We start from the raw sequence: 15,641 nt of genomic DNA on the forward strand, positions 1-15,641 counted from the left end.
GTGTGATATATCGATCCAGGGTTTTCTCCAATCAACAGACGAGCCGGTTTACACAAAGCCTTTTGATTGGACGATTCCCGGTTCGGAGGCTTCTTCCTGTTCTCCCCGTTAAAGGGGGGTTTCAGGGAGTCGCTCCTCACCCGATGCGGGGGTCTAAGGACAGGATGTGTTGCTGTAAACCCCATTGAGGCAAATTTGTAACACTGGGCTGTACAAATAAAATGGACTTGACGATTCAGTTTAATTGACAATAGCCCCCCCCCCCCCCCCCGTGTGTGTTTGTGTGTGACTCCTACCCTTCCCTCTGGAACCGCTCATGGTTAAATCCCCTCCTGAAAGGGGCTTTTGTGGGAAGGAACACGGCAGACCTGGAGATACTGTACAGTTGGGGGGGGGGGGGGATGGGGGGGGGTTACGTATATGTACGCTCTGACTTCCATCACGTAGAGAAAGAAAATGACGTTCGCACAACACAAACCGACTCCATCGTGTCACCCAGTGGCCTCGATAGTGTTAGAAAATCCCTCGGTCTACATCGCAGGCATCAAATCACGTCTCCGTTAACCCCCCCACAACTAATCGTGTGTGTGTGCGTGTGCGTGTGTGTGTGTGTGTGTGTGTGTGTGTGTGTGTGTGTGTGTGTGTGTGAGAATCTTTGGAAAGTGGGCCAAGAATATTATGTAATGATTACTCAGAGGAAAGACCTTGAACAGTTGGGTTTGTTTGTTCATAACATGTTGACTCGTTTACCCCCCCCCCCCCCGTACAGTTTCCTTTGAAATTTTTACATAAATGAGACCGGATCAAAACTAGCACACCTCCCAACCCCCCCCCCCTCCCCCGCCAACGGACCGTGGCATTTCCGAACCAGAATGCAAGATCTAGTGTTTGTTTTTGTTTTGTCTGTTTTCGTCCCCATCCCCTCCCATCCTAAAAGCATGCTGCGGCCGACCGAATCGCGCTGCACTCTCTCTCTCTTTCTCCATCTCTCCCTCTCTCTCTCTCTCTTTCTCCCTCTCTCCATCTCTCTCTCTCTCTCTCTCTCTCTCTCTCTCTCTCTCTCTCTCTCTACAAGACCAACTTGCCCACGACGACGCCCACTACAAAGAAGAGCACGATGAGTGCCATCATGCGGGCGCTCAGCCCTTCCTCCTTCACCACGGCAACAGAGGCGGAGGGGTGCTGAGATGACATCACGTTGGTCTTCCTCATTCGCAGGCCGTCATCCTCCTGGAATTGGGGGGGGGGGGGGGGACAGGAAAGGAGAGGGGTGAGAAGAAAAGGGTTAAAAAACAAAGGGAGACGTTGGTGCGGTATAATAAAAAAAGAATAACGGTGACAGACAGAAAACAGTGGGAAGGGGGGAGGTGAAGTACGAGGAGGGGGGGGACATTTAAGAAGAAAGGGAGAGAGAGAGAGAGAGAGAGAGAGACAGACGTGAGATGAAGGACGCCCGCAAGGAAAAGAGAGCAGGTCGGAGTGTCAATCAGCCCGAGAGATAAGACGGCGTTCATCCGTTCATTCAAAGACACGGGATATGCCTAACTCTCCATCTGACCCGGTCCCCTGGAGGACTGCGAAAGGCGCCAGGCTTTAACACACTTCATTTCCCAGCAGCGGGTGGGGGTGGGGGTGGGGGGGGGTTCTCTGTTAGTTTAATCTCGGCCGCAAGAGCGGCCAACAGTCGTTCTGCCTCTGGCAACAGTTAAAGGGGAGACAGTGATGTTTGGGGGTGGGGGGCTCTCACTTGGCTGTCTGTGGTGTGTGTGTGTGTGTGTGTGTGTGTGTGTGTGTTGTGTGTGTGTATGTGTGTGTGTGCGCCTGGATACGTTTGTTGGTGTGACTTCATCGCGAGCCAGTCCTTTTAAAAAAGCCGAATACCAAACCCCGCTTTAGTGATAGCCGTGATTGATGGCGTATTCATTAACGAGCAAAAAGTCGCCTCACGAGCTTTAGGATCAAGAGGGTCTGCCACCGATCGTGGATTTGAGGGTACTTGTACTTGCCCCAGACCTTGCGCTCGAGTTCCCTCTGTTTCTATTCGGATTGAAGTAGCGGGATCAAGCGGCGGACAGTAACATTATTTGTGTGAATCGGCCTCCCCTGTGATCAGACTGTCTATCCTGTGAATATGACCCAGTACGATGACTCAGTCATGAAGGACAGGGATGACCACAGACGTACAGCTGGGGCAGCAGTCATCAGTGCTGTGAGAACCGCTGTCCTTTCTTGGCTTACGCTGAGCAACTGGAATGTCTATTTCTGACCGATGCCCCAAAATAAGCAGCACAGTTGCTTTGCGGACCACTAATATGGTAAATACCTTTAGTTCCAATGAGACCTACTGATCATTGTAAATACCTTAACTGCTCTTGTCAACCCTTAAAAAAGCCATGCAAGCCATTTCATGTTTCTTTTGACAACAGATCAGAAGCGACTCTGGATCTGGGGTCGTCAAACCCACCCTGATCTGTTTGTTCTCTTCCCGTAGCCTCTGGGCCTCCATCTGCAGCCTCTTACACTCCTCCATGATCTTCTTCACCTCGCCGTCGTCCAGGGTGGAGCCCATGGACTTCATGGACAGCGTGGAGGACTCCGACTTCAGCAGGCTGGATGACATCATCTTGTTGGACTCCATGTCGTGCTGTAAGAAGGGTTAGAGAGGAGTGAGGAGATGTGCCATATTTTTATACCTGGAGACACAGGAGTAGGCTACATAATGAGCACATGAGCACCTGCGGGCTCACACATACACAGATAATGCTCACAGTCAATCAATCAGTCTATCTATCTATCTATCTATCTATCTATCTATCTATCTATCTATCTATCTATCTATCTATCTATCTAGCTGTCTATCTATCTATCTATCTATCTATCTATCTATCTATCTATCTATCTATCTATCTATCTATCTAGCTGTCTGTCTGTCTCTGTTTGTGAGAGTTCACCTACGGGCGCCCTCCATAGGTGGCTCAAGCTGGTTCCTATTAGCAGTATCTCTCAAATGCACTCTGTGGTGCATTGTGTCGACTGGGAGGTGTGGGTGTCTTGCAGCTCATGGTGAATAGAAAACGCCATCAACAAGAGGCTGTGTTTTCATCCTCCGGGTGCTGGCGAAGCCGTCAGGTTCCTCTCATGAGGAGATAACCTCCACGGCTGTGCGTGGCGCGAGCGGAACCAGAATAACAATAACCTGCGTGTGAGGACGGAGAGGGCGGCCATTTAAGGGCTGCCGCTAGGGGAGGGCAGAGCTAGGGCATGGGGGGTGTGGAGAAAGAGATGGAGCGAGAGAGAGCGAGAGAGAGCGAGAGAGGAAGAATAGGAAGTCTGCGAGAGATGAAACATCACACAGGTGCGACATTTCCATCAGCGTGTTTTTAAGATGAAAATGAAAAATGTTGATGGAAAAAAATCCCAAACATTACACAGACAGTTTTACAGGGTGATGGGGACGGAACTGTTCGACTAAATGGTGACGTAGGGGATGAAGTTGATAGCCATTGCTTTGCAGCCAAATATAAGTGTCAAATACATTTCCTTGTCTTTGTCTTTTGGACAGCATGGAATAAGACCAGGTACAGCTGACAAGAACGCACAATGATGACTCTCAACAGTCCTGACAACTCGCCTCCTCTGAGCGTTAGCACTTGTTAGCCGTTGTGCTAGTTGCTGTTTCTGAGCAACTGTTATTGGCACTCTTTTGATGATGTAGTCTGGTTGCACCCTTTGCACATGGAGGCCGTTTCTTTACACAACACTAGTTAATGGAAGAGCACACTATTTGGCATTTTCGTTGGCAACACTTCAAAAATTTGCCTAAAATTTGTGCAATGCTTAGATGTAAACACAGGCAGTGTTCTAGCACAGCAAGAGAGAGAGAGAGAAACAGAGAGAGTTCTAGCACAGCTAGAGACAGAGCGTTCTAGCACAGCTAGAGAGAGACAGAGAGAGTGTTCTAGCACAGTAAGCGAGAGAGCACATGAAAGTGAGACAGGTGAGAGAAGGGACGGAAATACTGGGAAAGACAGGAGAGAGAAAGGCAGAGTGGAACAGAATAAAGAGAGAAAAAAGAGAAACAGAAGAGAGAGAGAGGGGGGAGGCCATGAGAGCTGGTGAGAGAAGAGTTCCTGGGATATGATCATTTAAGAGATTGGGGATAACGGAGAGTGACAGAGAGAAAGTGTGAAAATGGAGAAAGCAGAAGGAAGGAAGGTAGGAAAAGTGAAGAGGAAGAGAAGGGGAAGAGAGTCGAAAGAGGAAGATTGAGAAAGACAGGGGAGCCATAAGACAGACAGAAGAAGAGAATAAGGGAGGGAGGGAGGGAGGGAGAAAGAGAAAGAAAGAGTGTTCAAGCACAGCAAGAGACAGAGAGAGAGAGAGAGAGAGAGAGAGAGAGAGTTCTAGCACAGAAAGAGAGAGAGAGAGAGAGAGAGAGAGAGAGAGAGAGAGAGAGTTCTAGCACAGCGAGAGAGAGAGAGCGCATGAAAGTGAGACAGTTGAGAGAAGGGAGGGAAATGTTGGGGAAGACAGGAGAGAGCTAGAGAGAAACAGAATAAAGAGAGAAAAAAGAAACGGGAGAAGAGAGAGAGGGAGAGAGAGAGGGAGGCCATGAGAGCTGGTGAGAGAAGAGTTCCTGGGGAATGATCATTGAAGAGATTGGGGGATAACGGAGAGTGAGAGAGAGAGAAAGTGTGAAAATGGAGGAAGAGAGAGCGGGAGGAAGGAAGGTAGGAAAAGTGAAGAGAAGGGGAGGAGAGTTGAAAGAGGAAGATTGAGGTAGACGGGAGCCATAAGACAGAGAGAGGACGAGAATAAGGGAAGGCGGGAGAGAGGGAGAAAGAAAGAACGAGAGAGAGCGTGTTCTAGCACAGCAAGAGAGAGAGAGCATGAAAGTGAGACAGTTGAGAGAAGGGAGGGAAATATTGGAAAAGACAGGAGAGAGAGAGAAAGGCAGAGTGGAACAGAATAAAGAGAGAGAAAAAAGATAAACGGGGGGAGAGAGAGCAAGAGAGGGGGGGGGGAGGCCATGAGAGCTGGTGAGAGAAGAGTTCCCGGGGAATGATCATTTAAGAGATTGGGGGATAACGGAGAGTGACAGAGAGAAAATGTGAAAACGGAGGGAGAGGGAGAGCAGGAGGAAGGAAGGAAGGTAGGGAACGTGAAGAGGAAGCGAGTTGAAAGAGGAAGATTGAGAAAGACAGGGGAGCCGTAAGACAGAGAGAGGAAGAGAATAAGGGAAGGAGGGAGGGAGAGGGAGAGAGAGGACTAGTGCAGCCCGGCAGTGATGAGAGGAGAAACAGACTAGGGAGGAGAAGAAATAAACATGGAGGCTATGAGGAGAAAGGAGGAGAGGAGAACCACGGCGTGCCTACCGTTTTCTCGTTCTCCACTGGCAGCTCAAACATGCACCTCAGCTTGGAGTCCATCAGCTCCTCTGGCTTGGCCTCCTTCCACTGAAGACGGAGAGAGAGAGAGAGAGAGAGAGAGAGAGAGAGAGAGAGAGAGAGAGAGAGAGAGAGAGAGAGAGAATAGAATGAAATGTTGGTTTTTCAGCACCAACGCGTTATTACTGCATCACTTGCAGCCAGCCCGGAATATTACTGCAGTCCCAAAACAACAGAAACCCAATACTTTTATTGTGCATCTGATATTGAAATAATGTGTTATTGTTGTTGTCTCTGTCCCTCTGTCTGTCTGAATCTCTTGTCTGTGTGTTTCTCTGTTGGTCTGTGTCTGTCTATCTCAACTCCGTCTGTCCGTCTGTCTCTCTTCCAGGGATTGATGATAAAACACTGTTTCACACCCCCCCCCCCCAAGTCAATTCCAGCTTTTTCCTGGAAAGCCCCCTTTCAAATACCCCCAGTGAACCCCTGCGTTACGGTTGCACCGTTCTCGGTCCTGTTCTGTGACCACCTCCGTATCGTCGCCTTCTTGTTTATAGTGCGTTGACAACACTGGCGAGTGGACTAGATTATTCCGCTGCGTTGCTATTTGTTTTTCTATGTTGTTCATATTTGCACAACTTGCAGTTGCTTTGTGGGGTTGTCATCATGAGCTACTCCACAGCTGTGGCGCATTTGAACAGGGAGCAATATATCACCAGCAGAATCTGAAGCTGGGCGGCACGGTGGCGCGGTGGTTAGCGCGGTTGCCTCACAGCGAGACGGTCCCGGGTTCAAGCCCCGGGGTCGTCCTCTGTGTGGAGTTTGCATGTTCTCCCCGTGTCTGCGTGGGTTTCATCCGGGTGCTCCGGTCTCCTCCCACAGTCCAAAGACATGTAGGGCAGGTGACTCGGCCGTACTGAATTGTCCCTAGGTGTGAGTGTGTGTGTGTGTCGGCCCTGTGACGGCCTGGCGGCCTGTCCGGGGTGTCTGCCCGCCTGCCGCCCAGTGACCGCTGGGATAGGCTCCAGCATCCCCGCGACCCTGGGAGCAGGAGAAGCGGTTTGGATAATGGATGGATAATGGATGGAATTTGAAGCCGTTGTCTTTGCATGCGTGTATCTGTAACAGAGATTTGTGTTTTCACTGGCTGCGTATTTGACACGATGTGTCAAACGAAATACATCGAAAATGCGAATGCTGTGATTCTGTGGGGTCCTTTCACACACACATACACACATACCCACACAACACAACACCACACCAGGAGAATACTGTGCCAGTGCCTAGGAAGATCCTTTTACACAAAAGGCCATCCCCATAAAAACCCAGGATTTTAATTAGGTGTGAAAAGGGTTTTAGACCCTCCAGCTCGTAACAGCAAGGTCGCTAGCTTGATTCCTGCACCAGATGGAAATATTGGCACAACGAAAGTGGCAGAGTAACTCTCTTCTCTCTCTTCCTTCAAACTAACTGAACCAGTACACAGGCAGTAGAGGCGTGACAACACCGCGGTACTGGACAGACCCACTGGGCATGTGTAAGCCTTGTTCCTTTTGCAGCTACAAGTCACGGTTATTTGTATAGCCCTAAATCACAACCATTTAGTAATTACACCATTTAGCGGTGGTTAGCGCGGTCGCCTCACAGCAAGAAGGTCCTGGGTTCGAGCCCCGGGGTAGTCTAGCCTTGGGGGTCGTCCCGGGTCGTGCTCCGGGTGGAGTTTGCATGTTCTCCCCGTGTCTGCGTGGGGTTTCCTCCGGGGGCTCCGGCTTCCTCCCACAGTCCAAAGCCATGCAGGTCAGGTGACTCGGCCGTACTAAATGGTCCCTAGGTGTGAGTGTGTGTTTGTCGGCCCTGCGATGGCCTGGCGCCAGGGTGTCTCCCCGCCTGCCGCCCAGTGACTGCTGGGATAGGCTCCAGCATGCCGCGACCCCAGTCGGGCTAAGCGGCTTGGGTGATGGACGGATTTACACAAACAAGCGAAACAATGCGGAATATTTACAGCGATTACATAACAGTAATACGTGGGTCTGTAATACCCTCAAAGCTTGTGACTGTGAGTTTAACCTGACAGTCGGTTTTCCTCGAGGCCCGTCTGTCCCTCAGGGGGTCGCCCAATGTTCTGCTCCTCTTCTTTAATTGGGAAAGAAGAGGACGCTGCAGAGGACGGGAGGTTTACCACCAGGAGAATAAGTCGTCTTCATCGTCCTCCAACCACGCGCCCTCTTAACGTTCCCTCGAGGGTTTCTCTAACCCCCGTCCCAATCCCAGCGTAGCGGTTATAGCCCACTGTATTCAGTGTGTGTGTCAGAATTTCGCACTGAATTCTCAGGACACTTGTTGGCATGTCAGAGACGTCTTACAACAGTACAGGGGACAGGGACGCGGCGACTAAACCGCACACTTAAACTGTATCTGGTTACTGTGACGCAGGCCCCCAACCTTACTTCCTGGTTGACCCCCTATGTGTGTGTGTGTGTATCGGTGCGAGATGACAGGGTCCACACTCACCACTCCCTCCATGTCCGTCATGTCGGGCGGTGCCAGCATGGACTGGACCATGAACTTGTGTTTGCTCTTCTCGTTAGGATCGTAGTCGAAGGGCTGCAGCATGACTGAAATGTAGAAAACACACAGGGAGGAAACGCGTAAATAGTCACCCCTCAAATCTAAAAGACACATCTTCGGCATTCCTTACACTAATAAAGTTGGGGTTTTTTTTTTCATCTTCCTCTCGCCCTTTTGGTTATCTCGTTCCCCTCTGCGGAATGATTACGAAGACCCTCCGGAGAACGGGAGAATGTGTCATAAGGACATCTTGTTAGCATCCCCCGAATCACGGCTGACAGGCGGGGGGACGCAATCTGATTCGCAGGCGAAGTGGAGCCGTGAAACTCTGCCCTTCTCGACGCAAACACTCGATAGGATGCCGGCGATTAAACCCCGCGGACCTCTATGTCAGCGACCACCCCCCCCACCCCCCGCGCGCGCTCGGCTCGGCTCGGCTCGGCACCCGGCGTTCCGGTTCACTTCTTCAGATTAAACGAGGAATTAGCGAGTATCGAATGAACGTATATTTGTCAAACGGTAAACTAGGCCCTCTGCGGCGTCAGGCCTCTCTGCTTACCCCCTCCCCCCCCCCGCTGCACGGGGGGAACGGCGGAGACGATTTATTTCCGTGTTCATGTTACCATGACAGTGAAACACTGATGGATCCACAAATATCCCCGTGGGGGTAATCTTTCCAACAGCTTCCAAGGCTGTTGCTTTCCATCGTAGCGTTACACATCGCTTTAACAAAAAACAGGTGTGGGGGGTGGGGGTGGAGGGTTTGGAGGACTGCTCCAACCCATCCCGGCATCGGTCCCCCGCCGTCGGTGGCGCGTTACTTGATGTCATTCCAATGACTAAAGGAGGCATTTTAAAGCTGTAACAATGATTTACAGTGATCACTTTCTTATGTCTCGTGTGTTAGCTAAGGGAGATGGCAGTCAAGTCAAGAAGGGGTGAAAATGGCTATTGATGGGTGATCTCCCCCCCCCCTCCCCCCCTCACCGCAGTTTTTTAGAATGGCGCGAGGCCGGGAATTCAAAGTTCTGATATCGATGCCAGCTCCGTGTGTAGTGCATGCGTGATCCCTCGGCTTTCATTAAAGACGAATGACCTCTTAATTTCAAAGCCAGTGTTGGACCCCTCAGATGTGGCTACCAGGATGGTTCTCATATACGGTACATGCCAATTCTCCCCAGAGTGGAAAAAAAAAAAAACCTCAAGAGTGAGCGGTGGTGCGCCATTACAGCAATCAGAGCAGTTCAATATCGCAAACTAGAACCAGACGGCGGGAACAGATTGAGAACGTCCTGTTTCGGTCAGACCCAATTTGCACGGCCATCCACCTTGGGTCCGAGGGGACAATACTGGAGAATGGAAGCAGGAAGGCGTGGAAGTTCTTTGAGGAACACTGAATAACATGAAAGGGCCCGAATTCGGTCAGATGGAGGGGAGAAGAAGAAAAAAAACAGCAACCATAGCGGGGGGAAAAAAATGAGTGAAACAATCTTTGGTCTGCAGACTATAAACAGGCCCTGACTCAACTCCTCTTCTTCTGATGGTGTGACTTGGTATTCTTACTTCACACTGGGCGATCATTCGTAACAACAACGGACGCTAACTGTAGTCAACATGGTCAAGTGGTGTCGTAATCCGCACGTTTGCTTGTCTGCTTGTTGATGATAAATGAAGCGATCAGAGAAGGGAGGAAGGAAGGTGACAGAAAGTTTCCTTTTCTGTGGCTAGTAATTAACCGGCTGCTGTGAGAATGGATGCTTAGCGCGGCTTCGATTAATTAGTCACCTTCGAGTGTTTACAGCGGTCCCCCAATAAGTTCAGCTGAATTCACAGAGCATCCAGTTTGTAGGGCTGTAGCTGGCTGTCGAGCGGCATTAAACTGGGCTTAAGTAAGCTTTTATGTAATGTTAAACTATTCACAAAGCTTCTTAAATGAGAGGACTACTTTCATGCCCTTTCGGCCCATCTTGTTCATTACTGTAAATAAGGAAAACCCGGTCAAGGATCAGCAAGTCCACCGAGACGCGATCACTTAAGGGTGAGAAGGGCAAAAAAAAAAAAAAAAGAAAAGTGATAAAATCAGCGTGTTCATGAGACAGGTCTTGGGGGACAAGCTAACTAAAACCTACAAGCTATGCTGATGAAGCTGCTCTATAGTTAGGCTTCTAAGTGTAGCAGCGCTAATCTCAGACTCCTGATTGTGGTCTCTAGAGTTCTTGTTAATGTTCAATTAAATTCATTAGGGGGTTAAAAAAAAGAAACCAAAAGGATCAGAAAACCTATTCCAGGGTAGTAAATAACCACCAGCTGAATGTTGGTGTTTTTCTCTGCATCTGGTAGGCATATTTACCCCACTGCACACTTCGGCAGATAAATAAAAAAATTTAAAAAAAATCACAGGTCATAGCATATTCTCAAAACCCGTTTGGTGTGTTAGAATAGTGAAAGAGGCTGGTGCATTTTATGGATGTAACGGGTGGAGAAGATGCCAAAACAGTGTGCCTTGCTATCTTCTGGTGGTTTATGACTATGGACTCAAATATTTAAGTGTGGCACATGATGGGTGCCCCCTTGAATCTGCTCGCTCGAAACAGCTGATGACGCTGGAATTTTACTCTGTGGAAAATGAGGCCTCTGCACGGACAACCCCTGTGCAAGTAGTTGTAGGGGAAGAGTGTTATTTAGCCCCCTCGTTTCTACAGGAATATTGGAACGTCCTCAGAGATCAACAGACTTCTTGACATAAAGGAAAAAAGTACATTGACGTTCTCCCAGAAGCAGGTAAATGTTTGTCAACACAAAGATTTTAAGGCTTCACGCTGCACACCTTTCAATGACCAAACCAAGCTCAACAAAACTAAACTTCAAGAGGGCTACATGTAAAATCTAAAGCTAAGCCGGCAAACTGACACGTCGAGGGTGGGCAGGTATCTTTTAGCCGAGCGTACCCAACAGAAGTACATTTCCACATTGTCCCTGTGTTTATACTCAGCACTCAAGAGACCCGACTCCAGGCCGACTGGAATGGAGGCGGTTACATCACCTAAACCTAAGAGGGCTGGAGCTATTTAGTATAAGCCTGGGTTTCTACTTTAAAGGAACTTCAGAGTGTGTGCAATTCCTGCTCCACAGGCAACCCCTGTGGAGCAGGAATCCATGACCCCGGCCATCCTATTAAGTTCACTGTTCTAGGGTTGGGCGACATGACAGTATATACCGTGCGACGGTAGAAATGTGCCCACCGGTAGAGATTTGGCAATACCGTTTCAACTGCAGGAGCGGGTTCATGTGATTTGGGCAGCAGCACACGCTCCATACCAGTTGATGGCGGTAACGCACCATAACGACAGAGAAACCTGGAGGAGGAGGCATCCCAAACAACCCACGATGAGGGAGAAGAACTCGTTATTAAAATGGGTGCGACTTCTGTTGTGTGGACACGGTTTAGGATTAGCGATGCACCGATCGATCGGCCGGTGACCGGAATCGGGACAGTTTTAAGCTTGATCGGCCATGACTGGTGAACGGCTGGTCGGGCTCAGATAGATCCGATCCTGTGCCAGTCAGAATTACACACACACACACACACTAAAACATCTCATTGGTGGGAAGTTCTTCACCGTGAGTGAAGAAGTTTTACTGTGAACATACCATTGAAATTGCCATTAATGCTGTCAATTATAGTTCTTGGGGGGGGGGGGGATCCGAATCGGCAGGTCAGACTTTTAAAAAAATCAGAAATCGGAATCAGTCCAGAAATTTGCAGTCGGTGCATCCCCAGTTTGGATTTAGAAAATCTGACACCAAACAGAAAACTGTCATCGCCGGAGATGGAAATGCGTTTGACTCAAGGTTTGTCTCATGTGAGGCAGTGTATGGAAGTTTCGAATAAAAGAAGAAAACGGGTGGCCGGGTAGCGTAGCGCTCTATTCCATTGCCTACCAGTGTGGGGATCGCTGGTTCGAATCCCCGTATTACCTCCGGCTTGGTCGGGCATCCCTACAGACACGATGTGGGTATGTGTCCTGGTCGCTGCACTAGCGCCTCCTCTGGTCGGTCGGGGGCGCCTGTTCGGGGGGGGAGGGGGAATAGTATGATCCTCCCATGCGCTACGTCCCCCTGGTGAAACTCCTCACTGTCAGGTGAAAAGAAGCGGCTGGTGACTCCACATGTACCAGAGGAGGCATGTGATAGTCTGCAGCCCTCCCCGGATCGGCAGAGGGGGTGGAGCAGCGACTGGTAGGCTCGGAAGAGTGGGGTAACTGGCCAAGTACAATTGGGGGAAAAATTGTCACTGGGCGCCTGCCGCCCAATGACTACGGGGATAGGCTCCCGCAACCCCGACTGAGATAAGCGGCTTGGATAATGGATGGAATGGATGAAAAAAAAAAAATAAAAGAAGAAAATAATGTGACGAAGTATGGTATGGTTATTTGAAACCATGTGTTAATTGAATTTACAGAACAATTAGTGTATCATTATCTATACCATTACCGTGATATAAAATTACATAGATTTTGGCCATATCGCCTACCCCTACACCGTTGTGATTGCAATTAGAGCACTGAATAGTCACTGCAGCCATGCCGAACAGAAAAGGTTAGTGAAAATGACGGTATTCTCAACATACAGGCTGCTATCCCCATGGGACCCCAACCGGTGACCTTTGTCAGCCTAATGAGGGTGACAAATGAAGGCAGCTACCAGACTTGACCGCGCCAATGTGTTGCCCACTACTGACCGCTTGTCCCAAGTGACACGTGGGCGAAATGGTGTCACCAGATCTGGGCAGTTGTAAAAGGAGTATGCGGTTGGACATAGCAGAAGCTGTGTAGCCTTGAAACCCTAGATTGTACCTGTCTAACTCAAATAGCATGGCCGGGGAGGAGGCCTACCAGGGGAAAAGGAGAGGCGTAAGGAAGAGAAGGAGGGCTACTAGAGAGGAGTTCCTTAAAATAAGAGTATGTGTGTTTTTGTTTGTGTGTGCTCAGTAGATTTCATGTAAAAAGAAGAAACACCTGTGAACTCTGGGAGGAAAACCCGAAGAACCATGGGGAAAAAAATAATGTGATCAGGCAGCAACTTCCTTACGTTATTATGTTGTCGCATATGTGCCGAACCCTGATCCTTTCGGTCCCTTTTTTTTTTAGATTAGGTTCAACAGAAGAGAAGGACACTGAGGAGATCCAGACAGGCTGTGTGCAGTACTGACTGAAGGCTACCCTCGCATGGGATCCTCTTAGTTTATAACCCGGGGCTTGTCTCGTCACCATGGTACCATTTATAAACTGGTGTTGCTGCCCTCTAATATCCCTGACAACCAGTATTACTGCCTTTTGTTAACCTTCCTTATTCTGCATTGTAAATCCTCCCCCATCACGCTGCGTGATTAGGTAGTATGGAAACACTTGTGCCAAAGAGAGACTAAAGAGAGACTCACTGACTGAGGTTAAGTCATGATTTGATGTTGAAAACAAAGTCCTCCAGCTTGTCAATGACTTCAGCCTTTTTCTATGTTATCATTGGTTAATGATCAGCATGTTAAGTGCATTGCTGAATGTGTTTATCCGTTTAAGCTTGTTGCCAAAGGTTAGTGCAGGAGCAAGAATATGCGCTTTCGTTTATTACTAATTAAATAACGGTTAGTACCGTTGGTGCCGCTCTGATACTGTGTGCCATCTGGAGGACATCGTGCCGTGACCGACCTACCTGAGACGTTGATGGAGGTGCCTGCGTCGATGATGCCGCTGTTTGGCCGGACGCAGTACCGGCGTGGTGCCGTCGTCTTGACCTTGAAACACACATTTCTGTCTGTAGGGTTGGAGAGCTTGAGAGTCGTGGTGACCATGTCTGAGAATGGACCTATGGAGAAAGGCGAGGGAGAGAGAAGAGGGAGAACTTAGGCTAGATAAATGAATAACCAGTTTTGGTTGTTTCAGGGTTGTTTTTTGTTGTGTTTTTTTTTTTTTTTTGCCAAGAGCACATTCCATAAGTTCTTAAAAACACTTTTTAATTTGTAACTGAGAATATTGCTTTAGGAAAATTACGTAATGGATTAAGAACGAGACATCGTTGACGATAGTCACATAATCCTACATCTGCGGAGAATGTGTCATGACTCTGTGTTATGAAATGCATCCTGAAAGGGAAAAACCCCTGCAATTATTTCCAAATGACATAACATAACCTACACTCGGCAAACTAAATGACTGGTTATTAGCAGTAGAAAACTAATTAGCTGACTTTATATACAATGTGCTCATTGGTAAAGCACAGTGGAAAGATGAGATGATAACTAAAAAAAACGGGCCCGTAAAACCACTTCTTTTAAGAGAAGCCAAAAAGTAAGCATACAGAAGCAAATAGGCTACTTACTAATAATCAAATGAGTAAAAGGATGTGAATAATAACAAAAGACAATTTCAATCACAAGCAAAAGGAGTACATTTTCTCTGCTAGGTTATACAAAACTGATGCTCGTGGCTATGACGTTGTGGAGTTGGTTAGTTACACTGGTCACGTGACTGAACATCAGCAGGTGAGGAAAAGAACAAGGCTACAACAGCTGCTAGGCTGTGACACCATTGCCAGCATACAGTCAGAGCCTGCAGCCTGTAGAAGGTGTGTAGTATTTGTACACAGTACGACAATACGATAGGATGATTGGACGGCATGGTGGCCCAGTGGTTAGCGCTATCGCCTCACAGCAAGAAGGTCCTGGGTCCGAACCCCGGAGCCTGTAGAAGGTGTGTAGTATTTGTACACAGTACGACAATACGATAGGATGATTGGACGGCATGGTGGCCCAGTGGTTAGCGCTATCGCCTCACAGCAAGAAGGTTCTGGGTCCGAACCCCGGGGTTGTCCAATCTTGGGGGGGGGGTCATCTCAGGTTGTCCTCTGTGTGGAGTTTGCATGGGTGGGTTTTCTCCAGGTGCTCCAGTTTCCCCCGCCATCACAAAGACATGCATGTTAGGGTTAATACTCCTGTCTGTGCCCCTGACCGAGGCATGGCAAGGCGAACTGGAGTTGGTCCCCGGGCGCTGCACAGCAGCTGCCCACTGCCCCTAGCTACACAGCTAGGATGGGCTAAATGCAGAACGCAATTTCCCTACGGGGATCAATAAAGTATCTTAAAATAAAATGTAAAAAAAAAAAAATCAAGGGAGCAACGCTCTACTCAAACAAAGTGAGGGTCAGCTGATCAAAAAAACCACTGAAATGCAAAGCCAACATAAGCTGCTGCAGAAGTGCTGCGGAAGAAGCACTGGATTGAGAAAAAGTACTGACATAAGAGAAGGAAGAAAAAAAAAATACCCCTCAGGCAGGCACTGCTCCTTACATAAGTTCAAAAGAAACAGGCCAGGTTTACAAAATCATGTCCAAATACTGACTTAGACTTGGGGCTTCATTTTTCCTGTAAAGTTCACTGACAGTTTCTGCCTACTCACGGCAAGAGACCAAAAAGGATTGTGCTGAATTTGAGCACTGTGACATTAATAGGGTGAGACAGTTTTCTCGAAATTTAGAGCGATATCTTACATTTGAAGCACTGCCATACATTTTCGGGTGTGCAATTGTCAACGACTTCATGCAGATGTTCACCAGTTTCTCCGTAGAGTCGGGCCTTGGTAACAGACCTATGAGCCTTGTTGACAGAGGCTGTTCAAGTGTGTGAAATGTTTG

The 15,641-nt window shown here is 48.6% G+C and overlaps 1 protein-coding gene across 1 annotated transcript in view; it reads right to left on the reverse strand.

The window, feature by feature from the left end:
* Nucleotides 1–847: 847 nt before the first annotated feature.
* vapb (VAMP (vesicle-associated membrane protein)-associated protein B and C) overlaps nucleotides 848–15,641 on the reverse strand; it is a 31,232-nt gene continuing 16,438 nt past the window's right edge. Inside the window, exons 2-6 of the mRNA XM_056274498.1 lie at nucleotides 13,665–13,817; nucleotides 7,899–8,002; nucleotides 5,376–5,456; nucleotides 2,465–2,644; nucleotides 848–1,230 (exon numbers count right to left, since the gene is read on the reverse strand). Of these exons, the coding sequence (XP_056130473.1) occupies nucleotides 1,069–1,230; nucleotides 2,465–2,644; nucleotides 5,376–5,456; nucleotides 7,899–8,002; nucleotides 13,665–13,817 (680 nt within the window). The 3' untranslated portion in view covers nucleotides 848–1,068. The remainder of the gene's footprint in view (nucleotides 1,231–2,464; nucleotides 2,645–5,375; nucleotides 5,457–7,898; nucleotides 8,003–13,664; nucleotides 13,818–15,641) is intronic.

This window comes from Lampris incognitus, chromosome 2 (genome assembly GCF_029633865.1).
Source record: "Lampris incognitus isolate fLamInc1 chromosome 2, fLamInc1.hap2, whole genome shotgun sequence".
Taxonomy (NCBI): domain Eukaryota; kingdom Metazoa; phylum Chordata; class Actinopteri; order Lampriformes; family Lampridae; genus Lampris; species Lampris incognitus.